The sequence below is a fragment of the Aulostomus chinensis genome, chromosome 6 (assembly GCF_037954235.1).
Source record: "Aulostomus chinensis isolate RoL2024-O1b breed Wild chromosome 6, RoL_Achi_v1.0, whole genome shotgun sequence".
NCBI lineage: Eukaryota > Metazoa > Chordata > Actinopteri > Syngnathiformes > Aulostomidae > Aulostomus > Aulostomus chinensis.
Window position 1 is genome coordinate 24,628,753 of NC_141325.1, and position 20,111 is coordinate 24,648,863.

Genomic DNA, 20,111 nt, shown 5'->3' on the forward strand with positions numbered 1-20,111 from the left:
TGGTTTATACTACATCTTCCTTCGAAAATGGATAACTTTTCATCAATTGTGAGTGTGACCAGTCCTATGTACTGTAGAGCATAAGATCACTACGGAGCTGGGAGTTAATCATGCGGCCCTGATGCTTTGATGCCGGCTCAGCCAGGGTCCTAGCCTGTCCTGCAGGTGTCCCAGCTCTTCTGTATGAATGAGATAAATGCGTGACTGGGTCTTGTAACCCAGGTGGCACGCATATACTTTATATTTAGAAATTTAAGGAGGAGGCAATTATGTTTCAAAACAAAAAGAGAGGCAGTGAGCCACACACGCCACATACATGGATTCACAAGTTTTATCGATAAGTAGGAATCTGTGGAACTTTACTGTGGAAAGACATTTATTATTCAAGTGTATTTGTGTTGGGGGGGGGGGGGGGGGATCAAGAGGAACTTCAGCGGGAAGGGTTTCATCACTGTGTCCACCTACTGGCAATGATAGTGTGTCCGGTATTCTATCTTTCATTTTGAACCAAATTGTGTTCGTGTGTTGATGTTGAGGCTGGGCTTGCAAACCAAGCAATGGAGACAAGAGTTCCAACTTGATTGAAGGATGAATGGATGGAGGCAGAGGAAACCCAGCTGTGAGGGTTCCACCACTGGGGATCGAGGGCCAAGGACGAGTTGAATTTATTGTTATTTATTGTAATTACTTCATTTGCTATGCAGGCATCATGAGCTAAGCCTTACTTAGCATACTTCTATGTCAAAGTTCATTGCAGGAGAAGTTGTGGCATTGGTTTCATGCAGATTGAAAAAAGTAATTTGGACAATGCGCAGTAAACATGGGGGAAATAACGAGTTATTCTTGAGTGATCCAGTTTTGAAAAATACAACGATGGCTCAAATACATACTAATATAACGAGTATTATCACATTACTGATGGAACTTCCAGATAACCTGGACAGTTCTGAGACAAGTAGACAGAATAAAAGCATGAATTGCTCCTGGATGACCAAAGTGGAAGTTATATTTTTGTAAAATTAGTGTGAATATCATCTGAAGTCTTATTTGTTGCAGATGGCAAACAGCTTGTGTGGAAGAAATCAAAACATCAGCAGCACAAGGAGAGTGAATAATGTCAGAGCAGGGATTCATGATATGATTTTGGAAACTGCATAGATTGATTCCTGTTATAGGTTTGCAGGTCCTCGGGAACACTAAATTTAACAGGTGACTGCGGGTGACTTCATTGGTCAACCTCCTTTACATCATACATTCGATTTTTGCTTATGAGTATGAGAAGTTGCAATGTTTCTACAGCTCCTTGTTTTCCCAGTGTCGATATTTCTGGTCAATTACTGTTCTATGTTGAAAATCCCTTTCCTCTCTCTTGTTGTGTAACTTCCCTCCTTTATGTGTAGTCCAGTCTTTCTTGTTTGTAAATTAGTTTCTGCCCTCATAATATTTTAATTGAACATCATTTTATTTCTTTGTTGTATTTCAAAGCTATATTGTTTTTTTTTTTATTTAGTAAAGGAGGAGTTCCATTCCTTTTTCTTTCCCGCTGTTGTGTTGAAACACCAGCATCTAGGACTCCATGATTTATAGACTTAAGCATGGCTCACACTCATACACTGATGGTGGAAGCTGTCATGCCAGATGACAACTAGCTTACCATAACCGTCCTGCTCACAGCCTCTGACACAAAATCTGGGGAGTTAGGGGATGAAACCAGTGACTTCCTGATTATTAATGATGTGGAGTAAAGTGGGATAGAGGGGCATCATGGGGAACGGGTGCGGTCGCTGCAAACCCCTAACAGCGTGTGTTAGGTATGAATGACCACACATGCTGTCGTAACAGTGCATAGTGTGTGTCAGGAAATTCCCCTACTCCTGAATGGCCACATATGGTGTGATAACTGTAAATGGTGCATATTGAGAAATTCCACCACTCCTGCAGATCGGCACGGAGTGTGTAACGGCCATTGCATAACCACACATTTGGTGTGCAGCCACATGTGGTGTGTGTTTATATCTACCAGTGTCAAGGGACTCTCTCCCCCTCCTCCTTCTGTGATTACGCTTTTGTGTCACACCTGTGTCTTATTGTCTTCATGTCTTTGCGAGTATATATACTTTCCTTTCCTTCCTCTTGTTGCCGGTCCGTCTTTGTCAAAGTCTTCCAGTGTCCTTTCCTCTGAGTGTTTTGCGAGTGGAGCGTTTTGGTGGTTTTGACCACCTGCTTTGCCTAGCATTTTTTTGGATACCTTTGCCTTCTCTGATTGCCTTACCGTAAACCGACCTCTGCAAATAAACAACCTGAACTTCAGTCCTTGTGTGAGTCTGGGTTTGGCCACCTCTCTGCCCGAACCCTGACAGCATGTTCTGGCCAGAGATGGATTCAGGCTGTTACATTCTGTTAGTTTGTTTGTAACTGTCTGTGTTTACTGTTTCATGTTTTAGTCATCCAGTTATTTTCTAGTGCAGTTTTTGTGTATTGCTGTTTTTGACCACTGAGTTCACCCAGTGTTTTTTGAATACCTTTTCCTTACCATGTACCAGCCAGAACATTAGTGCTTGTGTGAGTCTGCTCTGTGGAGTCCTCCTTGCCTGAACCCTGTTGTTTGTATTTTTATGTGTATGTGTTTGAGTTGCTGATTACATTTAATTATGTTTTGACGATCAGATGATGTCTGTGAGGTCTTTGGGAGAACACCTCACACACCAGCAAAAGTGCTGACTCCAGTAGATTCGGACCAGCCCAGGAGGGGCGAGAAGACGAGAGTCTCCAAAGTATTAAGAGAGCTATGAAAAGTATAAAAACAATGTTTGAGAATGTTGGGCAGTTTGTGCCCGGGAATGGCTCAGATTTGTAAGTGTTGTAGAAGCAAAAACTCTTTGCAATCAATACTGGCTGTTTTATCGTGAGCATCACTGAAGTTGACTTTTCTGCATCCATTAGACCTACATACGATTTTTTTGATTACTGATGTAACAACTGTAAAAGTCAGAACCGGGCCCGGGAGAAGTCAGACACGACACTGCCTCCTGAGCAATACAACATCTCCAGTTTAAACTCTGTGCAGCATCAGTGGAAAATATGTTAAAAGTCAAAGACCTGTCTAATGGGGGCTAATAATAATGGTTCTTTTATCTGTTTTGCCCATGTGCCACATGCTGTCAAATCTGTGCTTTTGAGGACATTAGTGAAGCATTAGCACATCAGTAACATCATCCATGAAGCCTCTCATTACACCTGCTCTCGCTCCCCGTCTGAAACTGGTTTCCCCACCAGGACTTAATGTTGACAGGCGAATTCTGCAGGTACTGTTCTCAAATCATCCTGCTGTTCAGTTACCACAGCAAGCTGCTGATTTTTTGATATAAATGAATCCTTAAATTTGCCACTGTTTTATCTGATCACATTCATACAGCATGCCAGAAAAACTGGCTCGCACACAAGACACCCTACACGCAAACGTATACGCAAATGGGTCGCTACAGTCGCTGTCACCCATCCTTCTCAGGAAGGAAAATTGATAGCATCCCATTTTTTAGTCCTCACAGAAAAGTGCAACTTTCCACATCGCCTCCCCACATTTGACCAATTTGCCTGCAGTTTCCCGTGATTGTTGGTAAGACCCCAAGAAGCCCAGCTGCCACTCCAGAGAATTTATTTCCATTTAATGATAACAGCGCCACTGGCTCTCGGCAGCTGCCAAGGACTTCATGGCACTGGAGGCAAAGACCCAAAACTCTCTGTTTGTGTGTGTGTGTATGAGAGAGTGAGATGCCCCTTGTAACAACACATATTACATGTAGAACAGCGAGGTTCGGCTCACATGACCGTTGTACTAACACGTAAGAATAATAAATCAGACATCCTCTTATTATCGTCACCACTCTGCTGAGTAAGTGCTGTCCCAAAAGGATGCTGGGTACTTCTGTGCAATTTAGACTGAATAGGGCCTGATTTTGATGAAAGCTATGATGATCGCTCCATTCTGGCCGAGTAAGAAGATAAAACAGCTTGTCAGTCAGTGCTCATATCAAGGGTTGTAATAATCAGTGTTGAGAGGGGAAATAAGTGCATTTGGTCTTCCGTGGCATTAACGTGGTAACTCCAGAGAGAGTACAATCAAGCTCTACATGATGAAGAGAAATAAAAGACTTTATATACTGCCACCTTTGCCAGAAACAAATGGAGATTTCTTCATGAGAATTTGCTCGACTGATGTAAAACTCTGCAGACAATAAATTTGAAAAGGAGAAAAGGTCAGAGGGAGAGAATTCAGTATATATCGCCAACATAGTGGCTCCACACTGTAGATCAGTATGACATCACAGATTGGAGTCTCACCTCATCCAATTTGCTTCATGACAGAATTGTTCGTTTCACTTATTCTGATGCATCACAACCGAAATGTCTTGGTCAGTGGGAAACCCAGCAGGATCGCAGTTATAGTCTGTGAGGATGGGATTCAGACTGGGGGGGGGGGGGGGGGGAATAGTTAATTTGCATATGTAAATTTTTGCAAATTGTAAATTAGCAAACATGCAAATTGATAAGAATCGATAAAAGTTATGATAGTTTTCCCACATATTCATTTTATGTATCTTCAAATACTGAATCATCCTCTCATTACATCATCATAAATTTGTATATAGTATATTGTTGTGCATGGTATGTATGATGCAGCAGATTTTTTCTTAAAGAGTTCTGGAGAAGAGATGTATTTTTGTGTACGGCATCCTGAAAGTTTGCATCGTTATGGATCCCATGACCAAAAGTCGATTGGAAACGACAACTTCCTTTGACCCAGCTTTAAGAATCTGCCCAAAATCTTTGTCTCTACTGTCCCTGTAAACAGGTTCAGTTGACATACTGGATGGTGAGCTTAATCATAAACAGCTCCAGATCAACATTTTTGGGTTGTCTAGCACCCAAAAAGCTCCATCATGCCACACCACACTTGCAGTAAACTCTATTCTTTGGTCATTTCATCTTGTCCATCAAATACATCTCTATGTGGCCTCTCCTTCTCCTACCACTCTTGCAGATTCCTTCCTTTGGGATCGCCATGCTCTTTTGAATTAGGTCAGTAGTTGGCAGCAGGCACTTCCAGCGTGAGGCTGATGGTATCTCACCTGGATCAAACTGGAGTGAGCACACACAGTGGGAAAATCCTGAGAAATGGAAGTACTTGCTTTTCTACACCAGGGGTTCTCAACCTTTCCCCTCACAATACTACTTGTTCTTGTTCCTGGCCCTTTAAAAGGAAAATCCCAAATTATTTTGCTCTTTACTTGTGAATCCATGTATGTGGCGTGTGTGGCTCACTGCCTCTCTTTTTGTTTTGAAACATAATTGCCTCCTCCTTAAATTTCTAAATATAAAGTATATGCGTGCCACCTGGGTTACAAGACCCAGTCACGCATTTATCTCATTTATACAGAAGAGCTGGGACACCTGCAGGACAGGCTAGGACCCTGGCTGAGCCGGCATCAAAGCATCAGGGCCGAAAGATTAACTCCCAGCTCCGTAGTGATCTTATGCTCTACAGAACATAGGACTGGTCACACTCACAATTGATGAAAAGTTATCCATTTTCGAAGGAAGATGTAAGATAAACCAAAATTGGACATTTTAGAATGACTAGAACATTGGAACAGTTACCAGGCAAAGTGCCTCAAGTCAGTAGAGGCACTATTGCAAGTGCATTAATGATACCTACTAACATCCCTGGAATTAAGTATGTAAAATAAAAACAACCGGGTTCTTTAAAATTGTATTGGTCTTCCATTATTCACCTCTACAGCCCAGTGTTACCAGTTGGAGTCTCAAACTTTGATATTTAAGATAATAACTTAATGTTTTTTGAGCATATAGTTCCTACCAATTTTTTTTAACTTTGTACAACTTCACTAAAATAATATTTCTCATAAAAATGGAGTCATAACTTGAAAGGATTTTTCAGCCCACTAAAGGGCACTCGAGGCTCCTCATGGGACCACTTCTGAAACACTGATTTAAGCCAGGATGGCACAATGGTGTAGTGGTTAACACTGTCGCCTCACAGCGAGAAGGTTCCTGGTTTGTGTCCCGGCTCGGGCACGAGGTCTTTCTGTGTGGAGTCTCCATGTTCTCCCTGTTCCTGTGTGGGTTCTCTCTGGTACTCTGGCTTCCTCCCACCGTCCAAAGACATCAAGAGGGGACGAGGCTGATTGATTCTCTAAATTGACTGTAGGTGTGACTGTGAGTGTGAATGGTTGTCTGTCTCTATGTGTTGGCCCTGTGATGGACTGGCGACCTGTCCAGGGTGAACCCCCCACCCCCCACCCCTCTCCCAAAGGCTGCTGGGATAGGATCAAGCTCCCCCCATGACTCTTAACAGGATGAGCAGTAGAAAATGGATGGATGATGATAATAGAGGCCTTATACTTAAATCATGTGTCCTTTTCATCAACATCCCTGGGTTAAACACTAGTTTTGAGCACTCTAATATTCGATATTAATCAAATTACACACTACATTTTACCAAACAAAGAAAGCTGCCAAAATAATGAAGTCATCATTTTTCTTTTTGGCAGCCCACTAATTTTATTGCAAAGTGTACCAGATAAAATCAGCTCTCAATGATAATGGTAAATGTGTTTTTAATGATGTCATTATCTTTTGTCAGTACATTGTCTTTGGATGTTAGTGGTCCTGCATTACACTTCTTGAATGGCATACCATGTCTTTTTTTTTTTTTTTAAGCCTAAAAATGCTCCAGTTGGATTTTATTTTGAAGATGTCAGTGCCAAATTTTTTGTGTTTTAGTTTGAGGCAGTGGTACAAATTCTGGAACAGCCACCACAAACAACATAAACTCTGATGTTTCCCTAAAAAGGTCAGACGTAATCCAAAAAAAAAAACCCTGAATTTCCACCTTTCTCTCCCGGGTCCCGCCACCGTACAGCAGAGACACACACTTCTCCTGGAGCGGAGAGGAGCGTGATTAATGCTGTGCTGCCTCCAGGTGGAGCTGAAAGATCAAAAATCTCTGCAGTCAGTCAAGCAGACCTCGTCCCACACTCTCTCTCTTTCTCTGTCTGACTGTCAAGTCAGTTTAATTTTTATAGTGCCAAATCTCCCAAAAAAAAAAAAAAAAAAAGTTACCGGTGGGTTTAAGTATTGTTATAGAATTGGTGTCACTTCCTACTGCTCTGTTTCATCAGAAGGTGAATTTGACAGTTTTCAGAAACTCTCTGTTACATACGATTTAGAAAAGTCTGACTTTTTAAGGTATTTCCAAACTGGGACTTATTTTAATGCTGAGATAAGATAAGATAAGATAAGATAAACCTTTATCTATCCCTCAGTGGGGAAATTGGGTAAAGTCTACAGAGAAATATGATACCACTCTGACTGACATATTTGAAGGCATGTATAAAAATAAGGGAAATAGGAAACTTGTGTCAAAATTGTATTTATGTATTCAATCCAATAAGAAACATTCAACAAATAAGATTTGATTAAAATGGGAAAAGGAATGTGGACTGGTCATTACGGAGGTGGACTGGTTGTACATGTACTCTGTGCAGTCTACCTCTAGCAGTTCTGGTCTCTGAAGAATTCTGTTGGAGGAATTTGATTAGCTATTTTATAATGCCTGAGCTAAAAAGTGTGCAGATGGGGGAGATGGGAGGGGGTCTGTGTTGGAGGAGTTGCAGAGAACAGCTGGCAGGCCATCCCCATGTATTTTGGGGGTGTCCAGTCATTCAGTCATACTGGCAAGGGCTAACATGGGTGATACAGAAGATCTTTGGTGTTGGAATTGACTGCTCCTTTCCTGCAATCTATCTGGGAAATATCACAGCTTATCTTTTAGTTCAAGACAGGTATCTGTTCAAGATGCAGCTAGCTGCCAGCAAGAAAGCTGTAACACAAAAGTGGCTGTGGGCAGCTCCTCCAAGAGAGACTGACTGCATAGATATTGTGAATACTATAGATGTGGACAACATCCACTCAACCTCTTGTCTGGTGCTGCTGGAGAAGGCTCCAGAGCTGAAGAGCCTCAAGCTGGCACCCAGTAGCAATATTAGCATTGGTGCTAGTAGTAGTCATATCAGTATTCTTAATACTGTACTAGCATGAACATATTTTATGGAATTAAGTATGTAAAATAAAAACAACCGGGTTCTTTAAAATTGTATTGGTCTTCCATTATTCACCTCTACAGCCCAGTGTTACCGATTAGAGTCTCAAACTTTGATATTTAAGAGAATAACTTAATGTTTTTTGAGCATATAGTTCCTACCATATTTTTTAAACTTTGTACAACTTTATTAAAATAATATTTCTCATAAAAACGGAGTAATAACTTGTAAGGATTTTTTAGCCCACCAGAGGGCACTCGAGGCTCCTCATGTGACTAGTGTTTGGAACTCGGCGTCTCGGTGGTGCAGTGGTCAGCACTGTTGCCTCACAGCAAGAAGGCTCCGGGTAAGAGTCCCGGCTCGGGCACGGGATCTTTCTGTGTGGAGTCTGCATGTTCTCCCTGTACCTGCGTGGGTTGCGTCCAGGTACTCTGGATTCCTCCCACACTCCAAAGACATGTAATGGGGGACTAGGCTGATTGGATACTCTAAATTGACCGTAGGTGTGACTGTGAGTGTGAAAGGTTGTCTGTCTGTATGTGCTGGCCCTGCGATAGTTTGTTAACTCAGGGAGGACCGTATCTCTTGTCTGAAAACTACTGGGATAGGTTTCAGCCCCCTCGCAACCCTTGATCAGGATAAGCGACGATAGAAAGTGAATGGGGGGATGTATCACTTAATATATCTAAAATAGTTTGAACAGTCATGTACAAAAATTAATTTCCTCCATGTTTTGGTAATCAAATATTAGTGGCTGAGGCTGTAAATCATGCGTTTTCATCCATTTCCCGAGGCATAGATATGTTTGATCAAATAAAATGTACGCTATTTACGAAGTGACACAAATGGAACCATTGAAAAGGATTTTAAGACAATACAACTAGTTTTGACATTGAGTATTTTTTGTGAAAATGTGCCACCTGGTGGCTGATTGTCAGAACATGCTGCACTTCCTGTTTTGACAGCAAAAATGTTTATCAACTGTTAAAATTATTTCTCAACTTTTATTCAGGAGGGTCCAGAGATATTACATGCTAATTTTTTGGTTCTTGGTGGAGGGGGTAAACCCCCATGTCCTGTTATCAGAGAGCTGTTAAAGTATTTATGTTTGAACCTGTGGGGTTGTAATTTGAAGGCGTGTTGAACTCGATTTCTGTTGAGAGGTGTTTCTGATATTTTGCCCACCATGCTCATCCCCACAGAGGGTGACCAGTTATGCTGCCTTTGGAGAGTGCAGTCTCTGGAATGAGATATATCCAAGTCGCTATTAGTTCACTATTAGGTCAGTTTTCAAAAATTTGTCAACAGGCCTTCCTAAAATAGGTTTTCTTCCAGAACAGACGTCTGCTTCAGCGTGCGCACACGCTAATAACTAAAAACACCTCATTTCCCACAAGGCCTTGCGCTGCCGATAAGGAAATGGATAAGTTACGTATTTTTCTGACATGAATACGTCTGACAGGTAAATGCTGCGGTTCCTCTTGGGAGTTTTGCCGTCAATTTGAGAAATGAGGCGTTTTTTATAAGAGGTACACGACAAGGCGTGTGGCAAAAAAAAAACCGTGAATTTCAAGCAATACGTAACGTGGGGGGGGGGGGGACATGAGGCAAGACGTCGTTCTGAAAACATTCAAAATAATTGTCTTCGTGTAAAGAGTAAAGGTAACAAGTGTTCAACAAGAGTGAATACCTTTAATGGTACCTTTAATGATGCTCTTTAATTCGGTGAGCTATACACTTTTTTGAAATCCTCTTGAACAAGTAGGTAGCCAATTTCTCAAAAGCGTCAACGACTTCTCAAACTGATGATCCGCCACACTGCTGTCCAGTATTTAAAGTTCACCACACGTCAAATAAAGAAATTTAAAAAAAAAAAAAACAGCAGAAAAGTTTTCAGCTTTTTGTATTTGTTGTACATAATGTGTCATAATTTCCATCTTTCCGCCTGACCTACAGGAGAGCAGCAGATGCAGCCTGTTGTCTCTTCTCGTCCTCACAGCCTCCCCCTCAACCAACTCAATACTGCTAAATGTGGAACCGAGACACCGGAAAAAAAGAAACACGAAGTGAGAGCAAATACCAGTGCAGCATTTAATAATTGACCGGGCCAGATCACGAGTTGATGTGTGTGTGACGCTCAGTTGTAGAGAGTAGGAAGTGAGCCAGTCAGTGAGCCGGTTGCAGGGGAGCAGGTAAGGCAACGCTGGGGGACACTCTTATTAGCTGGATATTTATTCACTTGGATGCTGATGTAAATGTTGTCAAATGGCATTGTTTATGATCAAACTCATTTTAGCTCACTGAATTGTGACCCAGATGTTTAAAGTTAGAATATCTTCTCAAACAGCATTTTGCCATGCAACCTTTTCTTTCTCTTTCTCCTCCCCTTTAGGGTACAGATCTCTTCAGGATGAGGTCCCTTATTAGCTTCTACCTATGCTACCTCTTGTGCCTGGGACTGGGCCTGGCCTGTGTGGTGTGTGTGTGTTTGTGGAACAGCCGGTGGCGTGGCGGCTTTGCCTGGGATGGCTCATCCCATCAGTTCAACTGGCACCCTGTTTTGATGGTGGCTGGTCTTGTGGTGGTGTACGGCATTGGTGAGCCTCTTATCAATTTTAGATCATACAGAGTTTCATTTCTTTTTTCACTTCTCCAATTTAATCACATGTTACAGGTGTAAAGGCCCTGCTCATAATTTGCTACGTCATTACACATGCATAAATGTCTTGTAGACCTTTGAACATTCCTGCACAAACTATGCAGTTCAATGAGGCCACTGAAGAAACATGTTAACATCTGGTATGAATGTCATGGTTTTATTCACGATATGAGACACATTTTAATGCAAATTTTAAATTACCTCGTCAATGTGGTTCATTTTTTTTTTATTTTTAAGCCTTTTCAAATGTCATTTATGGCCAGAATGCTTCCCTAAAAGCAAACACCACTGGATTCTTTGGGTTAAGAGAAGTCAATTACAGGGATTAGTTGGGTTTTTGTCTGTCATACAATCCTAAAAGACCTGGAAGAGTTGAGGAATTGTAAAAAGGCTTGGAAAATTGTCTGAAATTTTTTTTTTTTTTAAAGACAGACAGGAAATTAAGGAAAGCATCAACAGAGGAAAAAAAAACCCCTCTTCTCCAATGAATACTCTAGTTTCATATGAATACATAACCTATCATTTCTTTTAGTTGTTCGTGCATGTCAATTTTGACATGGATTTCTCAGTTTCTTTTTTTATGTATTGTTAATGTGGATCTGATCTGACTGCTTGGTAAAGTTCTGGTAACTAGTAAACTGATTTAACAATAACCTAGAGAGTGATTCTGGTCTCCAGAGGTAAACCACCTCAGGGACTAAAATAACATTACTGAAAGAACCTCCCACTTTTGATAAATTGTACTTCTAGCAGATGAACTCGTCGTATTTGGAGAAGTTTGACAAGTAACACTGTACAAAACATGTCACTGAGGGTCGCATTTGTGATTTATTAATGAATTAGGAAATCATTGGAGAGTAATCAGCAAATGAAATGATGAAAAATGAATGTAAAGAAAACATATCTTTATGTTTACACAATTTTGTGATTATTTTATCATGTTTCAATAGTAAGAAACAGACAAAAAAGAAAAACTGCGTCTGCATTCTGACCAGGATCCAGCTGATTGCTGTCACAGGCATTATGAGGACGATTCATACATTCAGAAGTGCCAGCTGGTTTGGTTTGTTGTTAGCCTGCGTGAGTCTGTCCTGACAGTGTCTATAAATACTCCCCTGAGCTTCACAATGCTCTCTTCTGCCTTTCAAGAACACCCAAAACTTTTTGGATGACGCTGAGCTGAGTACAGTTATTTATGTACTTGCTGGTACTTTGCTAGCACAGCTGATTCTGGATCCATACGGGCTTCCTTGGCCTTTTTTTTTTTTAGCTGGCTGCACAAGCATTGTTGAAGTATTGGTGATAAAACTAAATATGTGACAGGTGTAAGTGTACGCCCCTTTATCCATTATGAAACATTCAGTGCATCAGATGATTTGTTTTTTTCTGTTTATTTCCTCCATTTCTTTCTTTCTTTCTTTCTTTCCTCTCTGCTGATAAACTGATGTGATGGTTTGGTCCAACTGGTGTCAGTAACCATAAAAGTTTAATCTTCCTCCAGGTTCTGCTTGTAAATATGAATTACTTGGTCATATCTTTATTCCATTGGGATTCTCATATTACTGACTCAAATACCATAGTAATTACATCCATCCATCCATTTTCTATTCCACTTATCTGTTAAGGGTTGTGTGTGTGTGTGTGTGTGGGGGGGGGGGGCTGGAGCTGTATATCATGACTTAGTAAACACAACGTTTCTTCAGTTTTGTCCCGTTTATTCCGCATTCAGCAGTGGGAGTAAAACAGCAACAACCTCCCTCCATTTTCCTTCGTCACACACTTCCGTCCTCCCTTTGCATGCGCATAACCCACAGTAGCCGGTACCGTAGTGAGTGCAATATAGGAACATCACAAGTTAACAATCTCCCCTATTTTCTTTAAAAATAAAAGGAACAGGCATCCCATAAACAAGGTGCATAAAGAAAGTGCATTACAGAGAAACCAAAACAAAAAAACCCAATTATAATTCTTTAGTACAATCACACAAACACTTAGGCTGGGTTCCATAGTCCTTCACTGAGTGCTTTCAAGAGCACCAGAGATGATGCTCCCTTTTTTGTTAAACAATCAGCGAGCTGTGCTTTTGTCATTGACCGTAGCACCTTCTGGATTTTCCTGCTCTGTATGAGCTCTTTGATGCCACTTATGTCCAACCGAAGTCTCTTCTCCGTTACTTGTTGTGTAGACTTGAGGGCATCGTTGAGGGAATGATTGTCTGTAACACAGACCAACGCAGGAGTATTTAGATCAACAGTTCCAGTAGTGAGCTCAGAAAAGAGAGCGGCAAGGAAGATTGCATTGTCTATTCCATCTGACATGGCAAGAGTCTCTCCTTCAAGGGTACTCCTTACCACACGCCTGATCCTCTTAGATTGCCAGCAAAGAGGAGAAAATGTCCCATTCTCCCCCATGAGTGTGATCAATGTTCCCCCTTGTGTAGCTCCATCCGGCAAATTCCCCAGGGATGCATCGCTGAAAACAGTCAAGTTGAAAGCATCATTATTACCCAAATGTTGGAATTTCAGAGTAAACTTTTCAGCTGTAAGTTTCCGAATCACCTTATTAGCATCATGAATTGACTGCACAGTAGCATTTTTCAGGATAGATGCCAGAATACAAGCATCAAACATGACATCAGGTCTTGTTTGTTTTGCCACCCATAGTATTTGTCCTATTTTCGACCTCAGCTGCTCTTTTTCTGTTTCACTAAGAAGTGCATCTCTTTGCATAGCACGTGCCGGTGTCATTTGAATGGGTTGCATGTTTTCAATGGAGCTTTGTTGATACATCTCTATTACACCATTAACAGTGGCAATATCCATCCCAACATAGCAAAAGTTCTCATGTTCTTCACGTCCCACATGGATCGCAGACTTCAGTTGAGGAATCACATCAGTTACACTGCAGGATCCACTTGTGACACTTGACCACCTGTGCCAAACATAATTTCTTTCACCCTATTGTACCAATAAAGTGATGCATCAGCGAGACCATATACACATTTCTTTAGTTTCCATAGAACCACTTTGCTGTCTGCTTCTGGGGGTGGGCGTACATGTATAACCCTTGACAACTCCATGCCCTGCAAGAATGCAGGTTTGATGTCCATAGAATGGGCTTTCCACTTATTTTGACAAATCACAGTTAACAATAATCTTAGAGATTCAGAGGCGCATGTTGGAGAATCTTTCTGTAGCTGTTGAATATTAAGCTCTTCGAAACCTCTGGCCACAAGTCTAGCTTTAGGCACAATGCCCTTATCTGTTTCTTTTAGGCTACAAACCCATCGAGTGGAGACACCCTCTTGACCTGCATCCTCAACCTCTTCTAAAACACCACTATTTTTCCAGTTTGTTACCTCTTCTTGTTTTGCTGCATCAAATGATACGTCTTTTGTTATGAGTACATCAGCGTCCCAGACCTCTGGTTCAGTGTTGAGATTATCAGCATGTGACAGATCAACTGACTCTTTTTGACCATGACTCCCATCATTTTCAACGTGCTGCAGGTTACACCAATGTTTGTAATCTCCTGTGGCTTTTGCCTGCTCTGCCTAGAACTTTGGCTTGACATGAAACATGTTCATCTCTTTTCACAAAAGTTACAGTCTGTCCTGTTTTCAATTTTACATTTTGAGAAAGACCAGTATTGTCATCATTGACATTGTGCTCCATTTCAGTTGGACTCACACCATTTTGATTCACAAATGTACCTGCTGCCCCTCCTGCACATTGTCAGTGTCAATATTGCTTTCACCTCATGAGCTACATGTGGCTCTGTTGACACTTCTGTTTTCATCATTGTGAACCACTTCATCTTGTTCATTTGGGTGAACTTTTTTAAGCCTTAAGTGGTGCACTCTAACAAGAATGCCACCATGTCTCACAAATACTACAGCTCAATCTTGACCAATAACTACCCCTGGTCCCTTCCACTCTGCACTATCAGCTCATTTATAATAGACTTTGTCTCCTGTTTCATATTTTTCATCTGTGGATCTGAGCTGTCTACGTAATGCCCTTCTGATCCTCTCTGAGCATTCAGATTCAGTGAAAGCTTTCCTAGAAGCATGCAACGCTGATATGTGTTGGCCCGCTCTAGCACTCATAGTAGTGCCCTCCAGTGCAGGTGGCTTATCAATTAATACCGAGGGAAGGTTGGGATTCTGACCAAATACAAGTTGGTGTCGGCTCTAACCATGAACACTGTGCATACAGTTTTTAGCCGTAAGGGCCCAGTCTAAAGCAGTGTCCCAGTCACATCCATTTTCCTTTCTCACCTTCAAAATGATGTCGGTGAGAGTCTGATTGTGTCTTTCCAACAGGCCGTTGCTCCAGGGACTGTATGCTGCTGTTGTCCTCGTCTCGATGTTGAAGTTTTCTGACATGTCTCTGAACTCCTCGTTATTGAACTCCCCACTGTTGTCATGGAGCCAATTACGAGGACGGCCATAACCACTGACAATTGCAGAAGCCCTTTTTGTTCTCACAGTGCTTCCCGCGCTGAAGCGTGTGAACTGGTCGATTACATGTAGGTACCAAATTCCTGGCTCCAACTCGTATAGATCCACTGCTACAGTTTCATTATACTCCGAAGCTAGAGACAGACCAACAGCTGGTTTCGGCTTTGTCTTGCTGTATCTCTGACACATATCACAGTCCTGTACTATTTTTTGTAGAATGGCAAAACAGTCTTTGTCTCTGTTTCCAGAGCTTTAGATTAGCCCCTGCAGTCTGTCTGCGGATGCGTGACCAAACTGCTTGTGAAGCTTAAGAAGGACTTTGCGCTTCTCACCTGGCAACATGTTTTCTGTCACTGTCAGCACTTCATCTGTCACTGCAGGCGTCTCACCATGCCCCGCCTGTCTCCTTGTGTTGTCGTTGTCTCTAATGTCCACACAGTAGTGTCCTGAGCAAGTGAACTCAAGAGGTATCTGATGCTTAAACATCACTGCTCTGTCATTTTGCATGTCCAAAACAGTTCCGTCTCTTTTGAGTCGCTTTACTCAGCAGCAGTGGGATGTCAACATTAACCACTTCTGTCTCAATGTGACATTTTGCTTGTCCAATCTTGGCAGGTAGGTTCACTTTTCTGTTGGAATATACCAAATTGCCATCACCAAAGCGAAAAGGTCTGCAACTGTGCACTTCAGTCTTCTTTAGCTTGTTTGTCTGTTGTGTACTGAGACCATTTACATAGCTGTCAAGCCACTTCTCCCCACATACAGTGCGAGTGCATGCAGTGTCTACGATGGCTGACCCAAGGGACTCAGTTATGAAAATCTCAGTGTCAGACATGGGATTATTTGTCAACAATGTGATGTTAACTTCCTCCACATCTTCTTCTTCAGTTATTCTTAGTTGTTCAGTCTTTTTGTGAGGACAGTCTCTGGCCCAATGAAACGTGCTTTGGCACACAGCATATTTTGATTGCTTACCGAATTTATCCAGTGGGTTAGTACCCGGTAACGGTGTCTTTTTGTCATTTTGAAATGTCCTGTTTCGTCTTCCCTCTCCTTGTCTCTGTTCTGTGAAGAAAGCTGCATCTTGATTTAACTGTATTCTGTTTAACGTGCCAGGCGCGCTGCCGGCAAAAATGCATTTAGCGGTGACTTCATGAGAACTTAAGATCAAGACATGCCGTCAGTGCGAGCTGTCTGTTTTTTTTCATCAAGGCAGGCTGTATCCAGCAATTTGAATGCTAACACAGCGTTGGGGAACAACATGTTATACTTCTTCATGCGATTGTATCGCTGCTCAAAGTCAATAATGTAGTCCCCCATTGACACGGAACTGTCTTTCGTTAAACGGTCGACATGTGAATACGCTTCGTAAACGCGGTCCTTTTCTTCTGGCTGGAAAACACTATCCAGTTTCTCCAACAACGTCGCCATACCATTATCGTTGTCCAACTCTTCTGCTGGTATTTCCATGGCAATCTCCTTGGCTCTTCCTTCGAGCCCCAAAGCAACAGCCAGGGCTTGTTTCTTTTTGTCGAGTTCTGTAACTCCTCTCCATATGTTGACTTCATTTTTCCAACATTCGTACAGTCTGGCTTTGTCAAATTTCGGCGGTACTCTGTAGTTTGCAGCCATCTTCTAACCATCCTCTGCTACCAGTGTAAATCATGACTTGGTAAACTCAGCGTTTCTTCAGTTTTGTCCCACTTATTCCGCATTCAACAGTGGGAGTAAATGCAACAGGAGCCTATCCCAGCTGACATTGGCTGAGAGGCGAGGTTCACCCTGGATGGGTCGCCAGTTTGTTGCAGGGCCATCAGGAGCAATTAGGGGCTCAGTATCTTGCTCAGGGACACTTCCACATGGTCGCGGAAGGAAGTGAGGATCGAACCAGCGACCCTTAGGTTGCTATGTGGCCATGCTACTTCCAAGCCATGCCGCCAAGTAATTATTGTTTAGCTCCATAAACTCATACAAACCCATTCAGATATTTGTGATAAAAGTGTCACATACGGATCACCTGTGTGGTATCTCTCGTGTATGGAAGTTTATCAGTGTGTGGAATCAATCAGCCTTTTACCGTTTATAGTTGTTCTCAATCCTCACAAGATAGACGCATCTTAAATGGTGGCAGAAATAAAACTTCATATTTTTACATTAAGCTGTGTGATCTAGAAAAAAATCTAATTTTAGACAGTAATACTGAATGTTGTGGTCTGTTTCCCCTTGAAGGAGCTGTGGTGTACCGCATCCCTCTGACCTGGGGTCAGAATAAACTCCCCTGGAAGCTGCTGCACGGTGCACTGATGCTCCTTGCACTGATCTTGTCAATCATTGGACTTTGTGCTGTGTTTGGCAACCACAACGCCAACAACATCCCCAACCTCTACTCCCTGCACAGCTGGATCGGCATTGCTGCTACGGCTCTATTCGCCATACAGGTTCACGTCAGCACCATCACTTACTGACACAAGTGCAGGAAGATGAGCAGATGTTGTTTGAGCTTTGGTTTGTTTGCTCTTGTTGTCTGTCTTCTGTCCAGTGGGTGATGGGTGTGACTGGCTTCCTCCTGCCGTGCTCCCCACTATCACTACGACAGCTCCTGAAACCCCTCCATGTGTGGATGGGAGGTGTTATACTCTCACTCACCATTGCTGCCTGCATCTCTGGCATTAATGAAAAACTCTTCTTTGTTCTGTGAGTGTGTTTTCTGTGTTATTTGATGAATAACATGACAGTTTCTTTTTTCATAGAGATTTTTTTGTGCCTTAGGAAAGGAAACACCAACGGGTCGCTGCCATACGCCAAACTACCACCTGAAGCTGTGTTGGGAAATTTATTAGGAGTCTTGATTGTAGCTTTTGGCCTCGTTGTCTTCAGGATTTTGTCCAATCATAAATGGCAGAGACCGGACTCTCGGCCCGAGGATATGACTTACTCGGTGAGAATGTCAGCGCAAGAATTTAATGTCATATTAATCCTTAAGTACTCATTATGTGCTCTAATCTTCAGCCACTGCTTCAAGATGAAAATGAATGAAGGACATCTCTGCCCAGCACAACGAACCAAATCCGTTCAGCCGTCACAGATCTCCAGTGGCTTCACCGTTTTACTATTCAGTCACGAATAAATGATCTGTTTCACATGTTAATATTTATTTTAGATTGTATTTAAAGTTGCTTTTGTTTTGTTTTTTCCAAAGAATAAAAATGTTTAAAGCTGAAATTTTTTTCCTCGTTGTTTTACACTCAAGATTTGACCATTGGTCCGTTAATACCAGACAGCACCCAAAGATTTTGTTAAAACAGTTTAATATTGACAGAAAAACAAACAAAACATGTTAATAAATGTTGTGAAAAAAATTAAACATTTAAATGTCTAACTTGGTTTATGATTACCTGGCCAATAATAATTGAATTGAATGGTACAACATTTGTCATATCTTTCCTGTGATGACCGAGGCCGTAACTCAGGCTCTGGGACATCTTGGCATCACAGGAATCAGTCTCTCTTTGATGCCATCTGTGTCTCCAAGTATGAGATCCACTGATGCTGCAAGCACCAAGAGTGAAATGGGAAGAATATTTACCCAACACAATAGATGAAACCTGGAGGATGTGGTAACCTTGGTGGTGTTGTCTTTGCCTCATGGAAGATTGAGAAAAAGTGTGTTGTGTCTTGATTGACACTAGGTGGCAGCAGTGAGGAGTCAAAGAAATTGACACTATAACTTGTTAACTTGATTGACAAGTCAGCCGCTGCCAGAGAGCAGTGGAGGACAAAGAGATTGGCCAGCATGACTGTTAGACTTCAGTGCTGCTTTACCTGTTGAAATAGAGCCAAGGACAAATTGGTGAGTGGGGTCAAATAGAGGTCAACATTTCATAGATGCATGTTTGTCCTTAAGAAATGTCTGGGGAGTCGAGGCACAGTTCTCCCAAGTAAAGTGATTATTAAAACCTAAATTTAAGCGAACGTGTACCTCAAACCTCAGACCCCATAGATCTATGGTCTCAGTTACTGGTTCAAGTAAAAAAAAACAAGCATGTGTTTTTCACTGTAGGTGTTTTTGTTCTTTGCTCAGTTTCACTGCACCAGGGAGAAAATGTACTCATTTATCAAATGATGTACACTACAATGATTGGTGCTGACTGAGCATATAAGTCTAGACTAGTGTAGACTTGGTTAAAATGGTTTTCATATAAATGAAATACTTAACAGAGCATCTTGTTTCTGAAATACAGCAGAACACATGAGCTTGCAGGCAAAATAATTTGGAATACAGCATGACGCATAAGAGTGTTTTCCATCTCATACATTTAGAAGGGGTTCATTTTATTAAAGAGGGGAAAGAAGTGACCTGCATTCCTATGAGTTTTCTTTGCTTGTAGCCACCAAATTTAGCAAACAGTAGCTTTATTCAACCCAAAGACAGCATTAGCATGAATTTGTTTGCTTTTGGTCATCTGATGCATGAAGTTTATTTTGCCTCTCAGCTCTGTTGGTCTCTGACTTCATCTCGTGACTTTGTGTTTCTGCTGGTGTTTATGGCCACGGCGGGTTTGTAAGAGCTAATTGAGACTGAACCGAAACCGTAAAGTTGCCGGCCAAAACCAAAACAGGTTATTGTGAACGTTTCAGCACAGCTGAGGCAAACTGTGTTAGGGATAGGTTTCTGTGGGTTCATCACGAGTAACCTTTGTTACACAATGGCCATGAAATACAAACTACTGTATAAAAACAATAACTAAAACACATCTAGTCATGGAGAATAACAGCAAATTTCAAATCAAATTAACAAAAATGAAACTATGACAAATCAGAAACAAACTCTAGGAATCACAAGAGCAAAACTAAAATCATTAATGTA

General features: G+C 41.7%; 1 protein-coding gene across 9 annotated transcripts; it reads left to right on the forward strand.

Moving 5' to 3' along the window:
• Positions 1–8,374: 8,374 nt before the first annotated feature.
• On the forward strand, positions 8,375–18,519 carry cyb561a3a (cytochrome b561 family, member A3a). Of its 9 annotated transcripts, none has more exons than XM_086207117.1 (7): positions 8,375–8,469; positions 10,080–10,189; positions 10,516–10,720; positions 17,474–17,682; positions 17,784–17,938; positions 18,014–18,182; positions 18,254–18,518. In XM_086207117.1, exons 2-7 carry the CDS (start codon positions 10,091–10,093, stop codon positions 18,278–18,280), a joined length of 864 nt encoding a protein of 287 aa, XP_086063243.1. In that variant the 5' UTR covers positions 8,375–8,469; positions 10,080–10,090; the 3' UTR covers positions 18,281–18,518. The 9 variants fall into 9 exon arrangements, with proteins under 9 accessions (XP_086063243.1, XP_086063250.1, XP_086063249.1 ...); XM_086207121.1 differs by having other exon boundaries at positions 8,449–8,469; positions 10,080–10,315; positions 18,254–18,517; XM_086207116.1 differs by lacking the exon at positions 8,375–8,469 and adding an exon at positions 9,515–9,585.
• Positions 18,520–20,111: the final 1,592 nt, after the last annotated feature.

Coding starts and splice junctions, on each gene's coding strand:
- cyb561a3a (XM_086207117.1), top strand. CDS start 10,091: ATGCAGCCTGTTGTCTCTTCTCGTCCTCACAGCCTCCCCCTCAACCAA. Junction 10,190..10,515: donor CGGAAAAAAAGAAACACGAA/GTGAGAGCAAAT, acceptor CCTCCCCTTTAG/GGTACAGATCTCTTCAGGAT. Junction 10,721..17,473: donor TGTGGTGGTGTACGGCATTG/GTGAGCCTCTTA, acceptor TTCCCCTTGAAG/GAGCTGTGGTGTACCGCATC.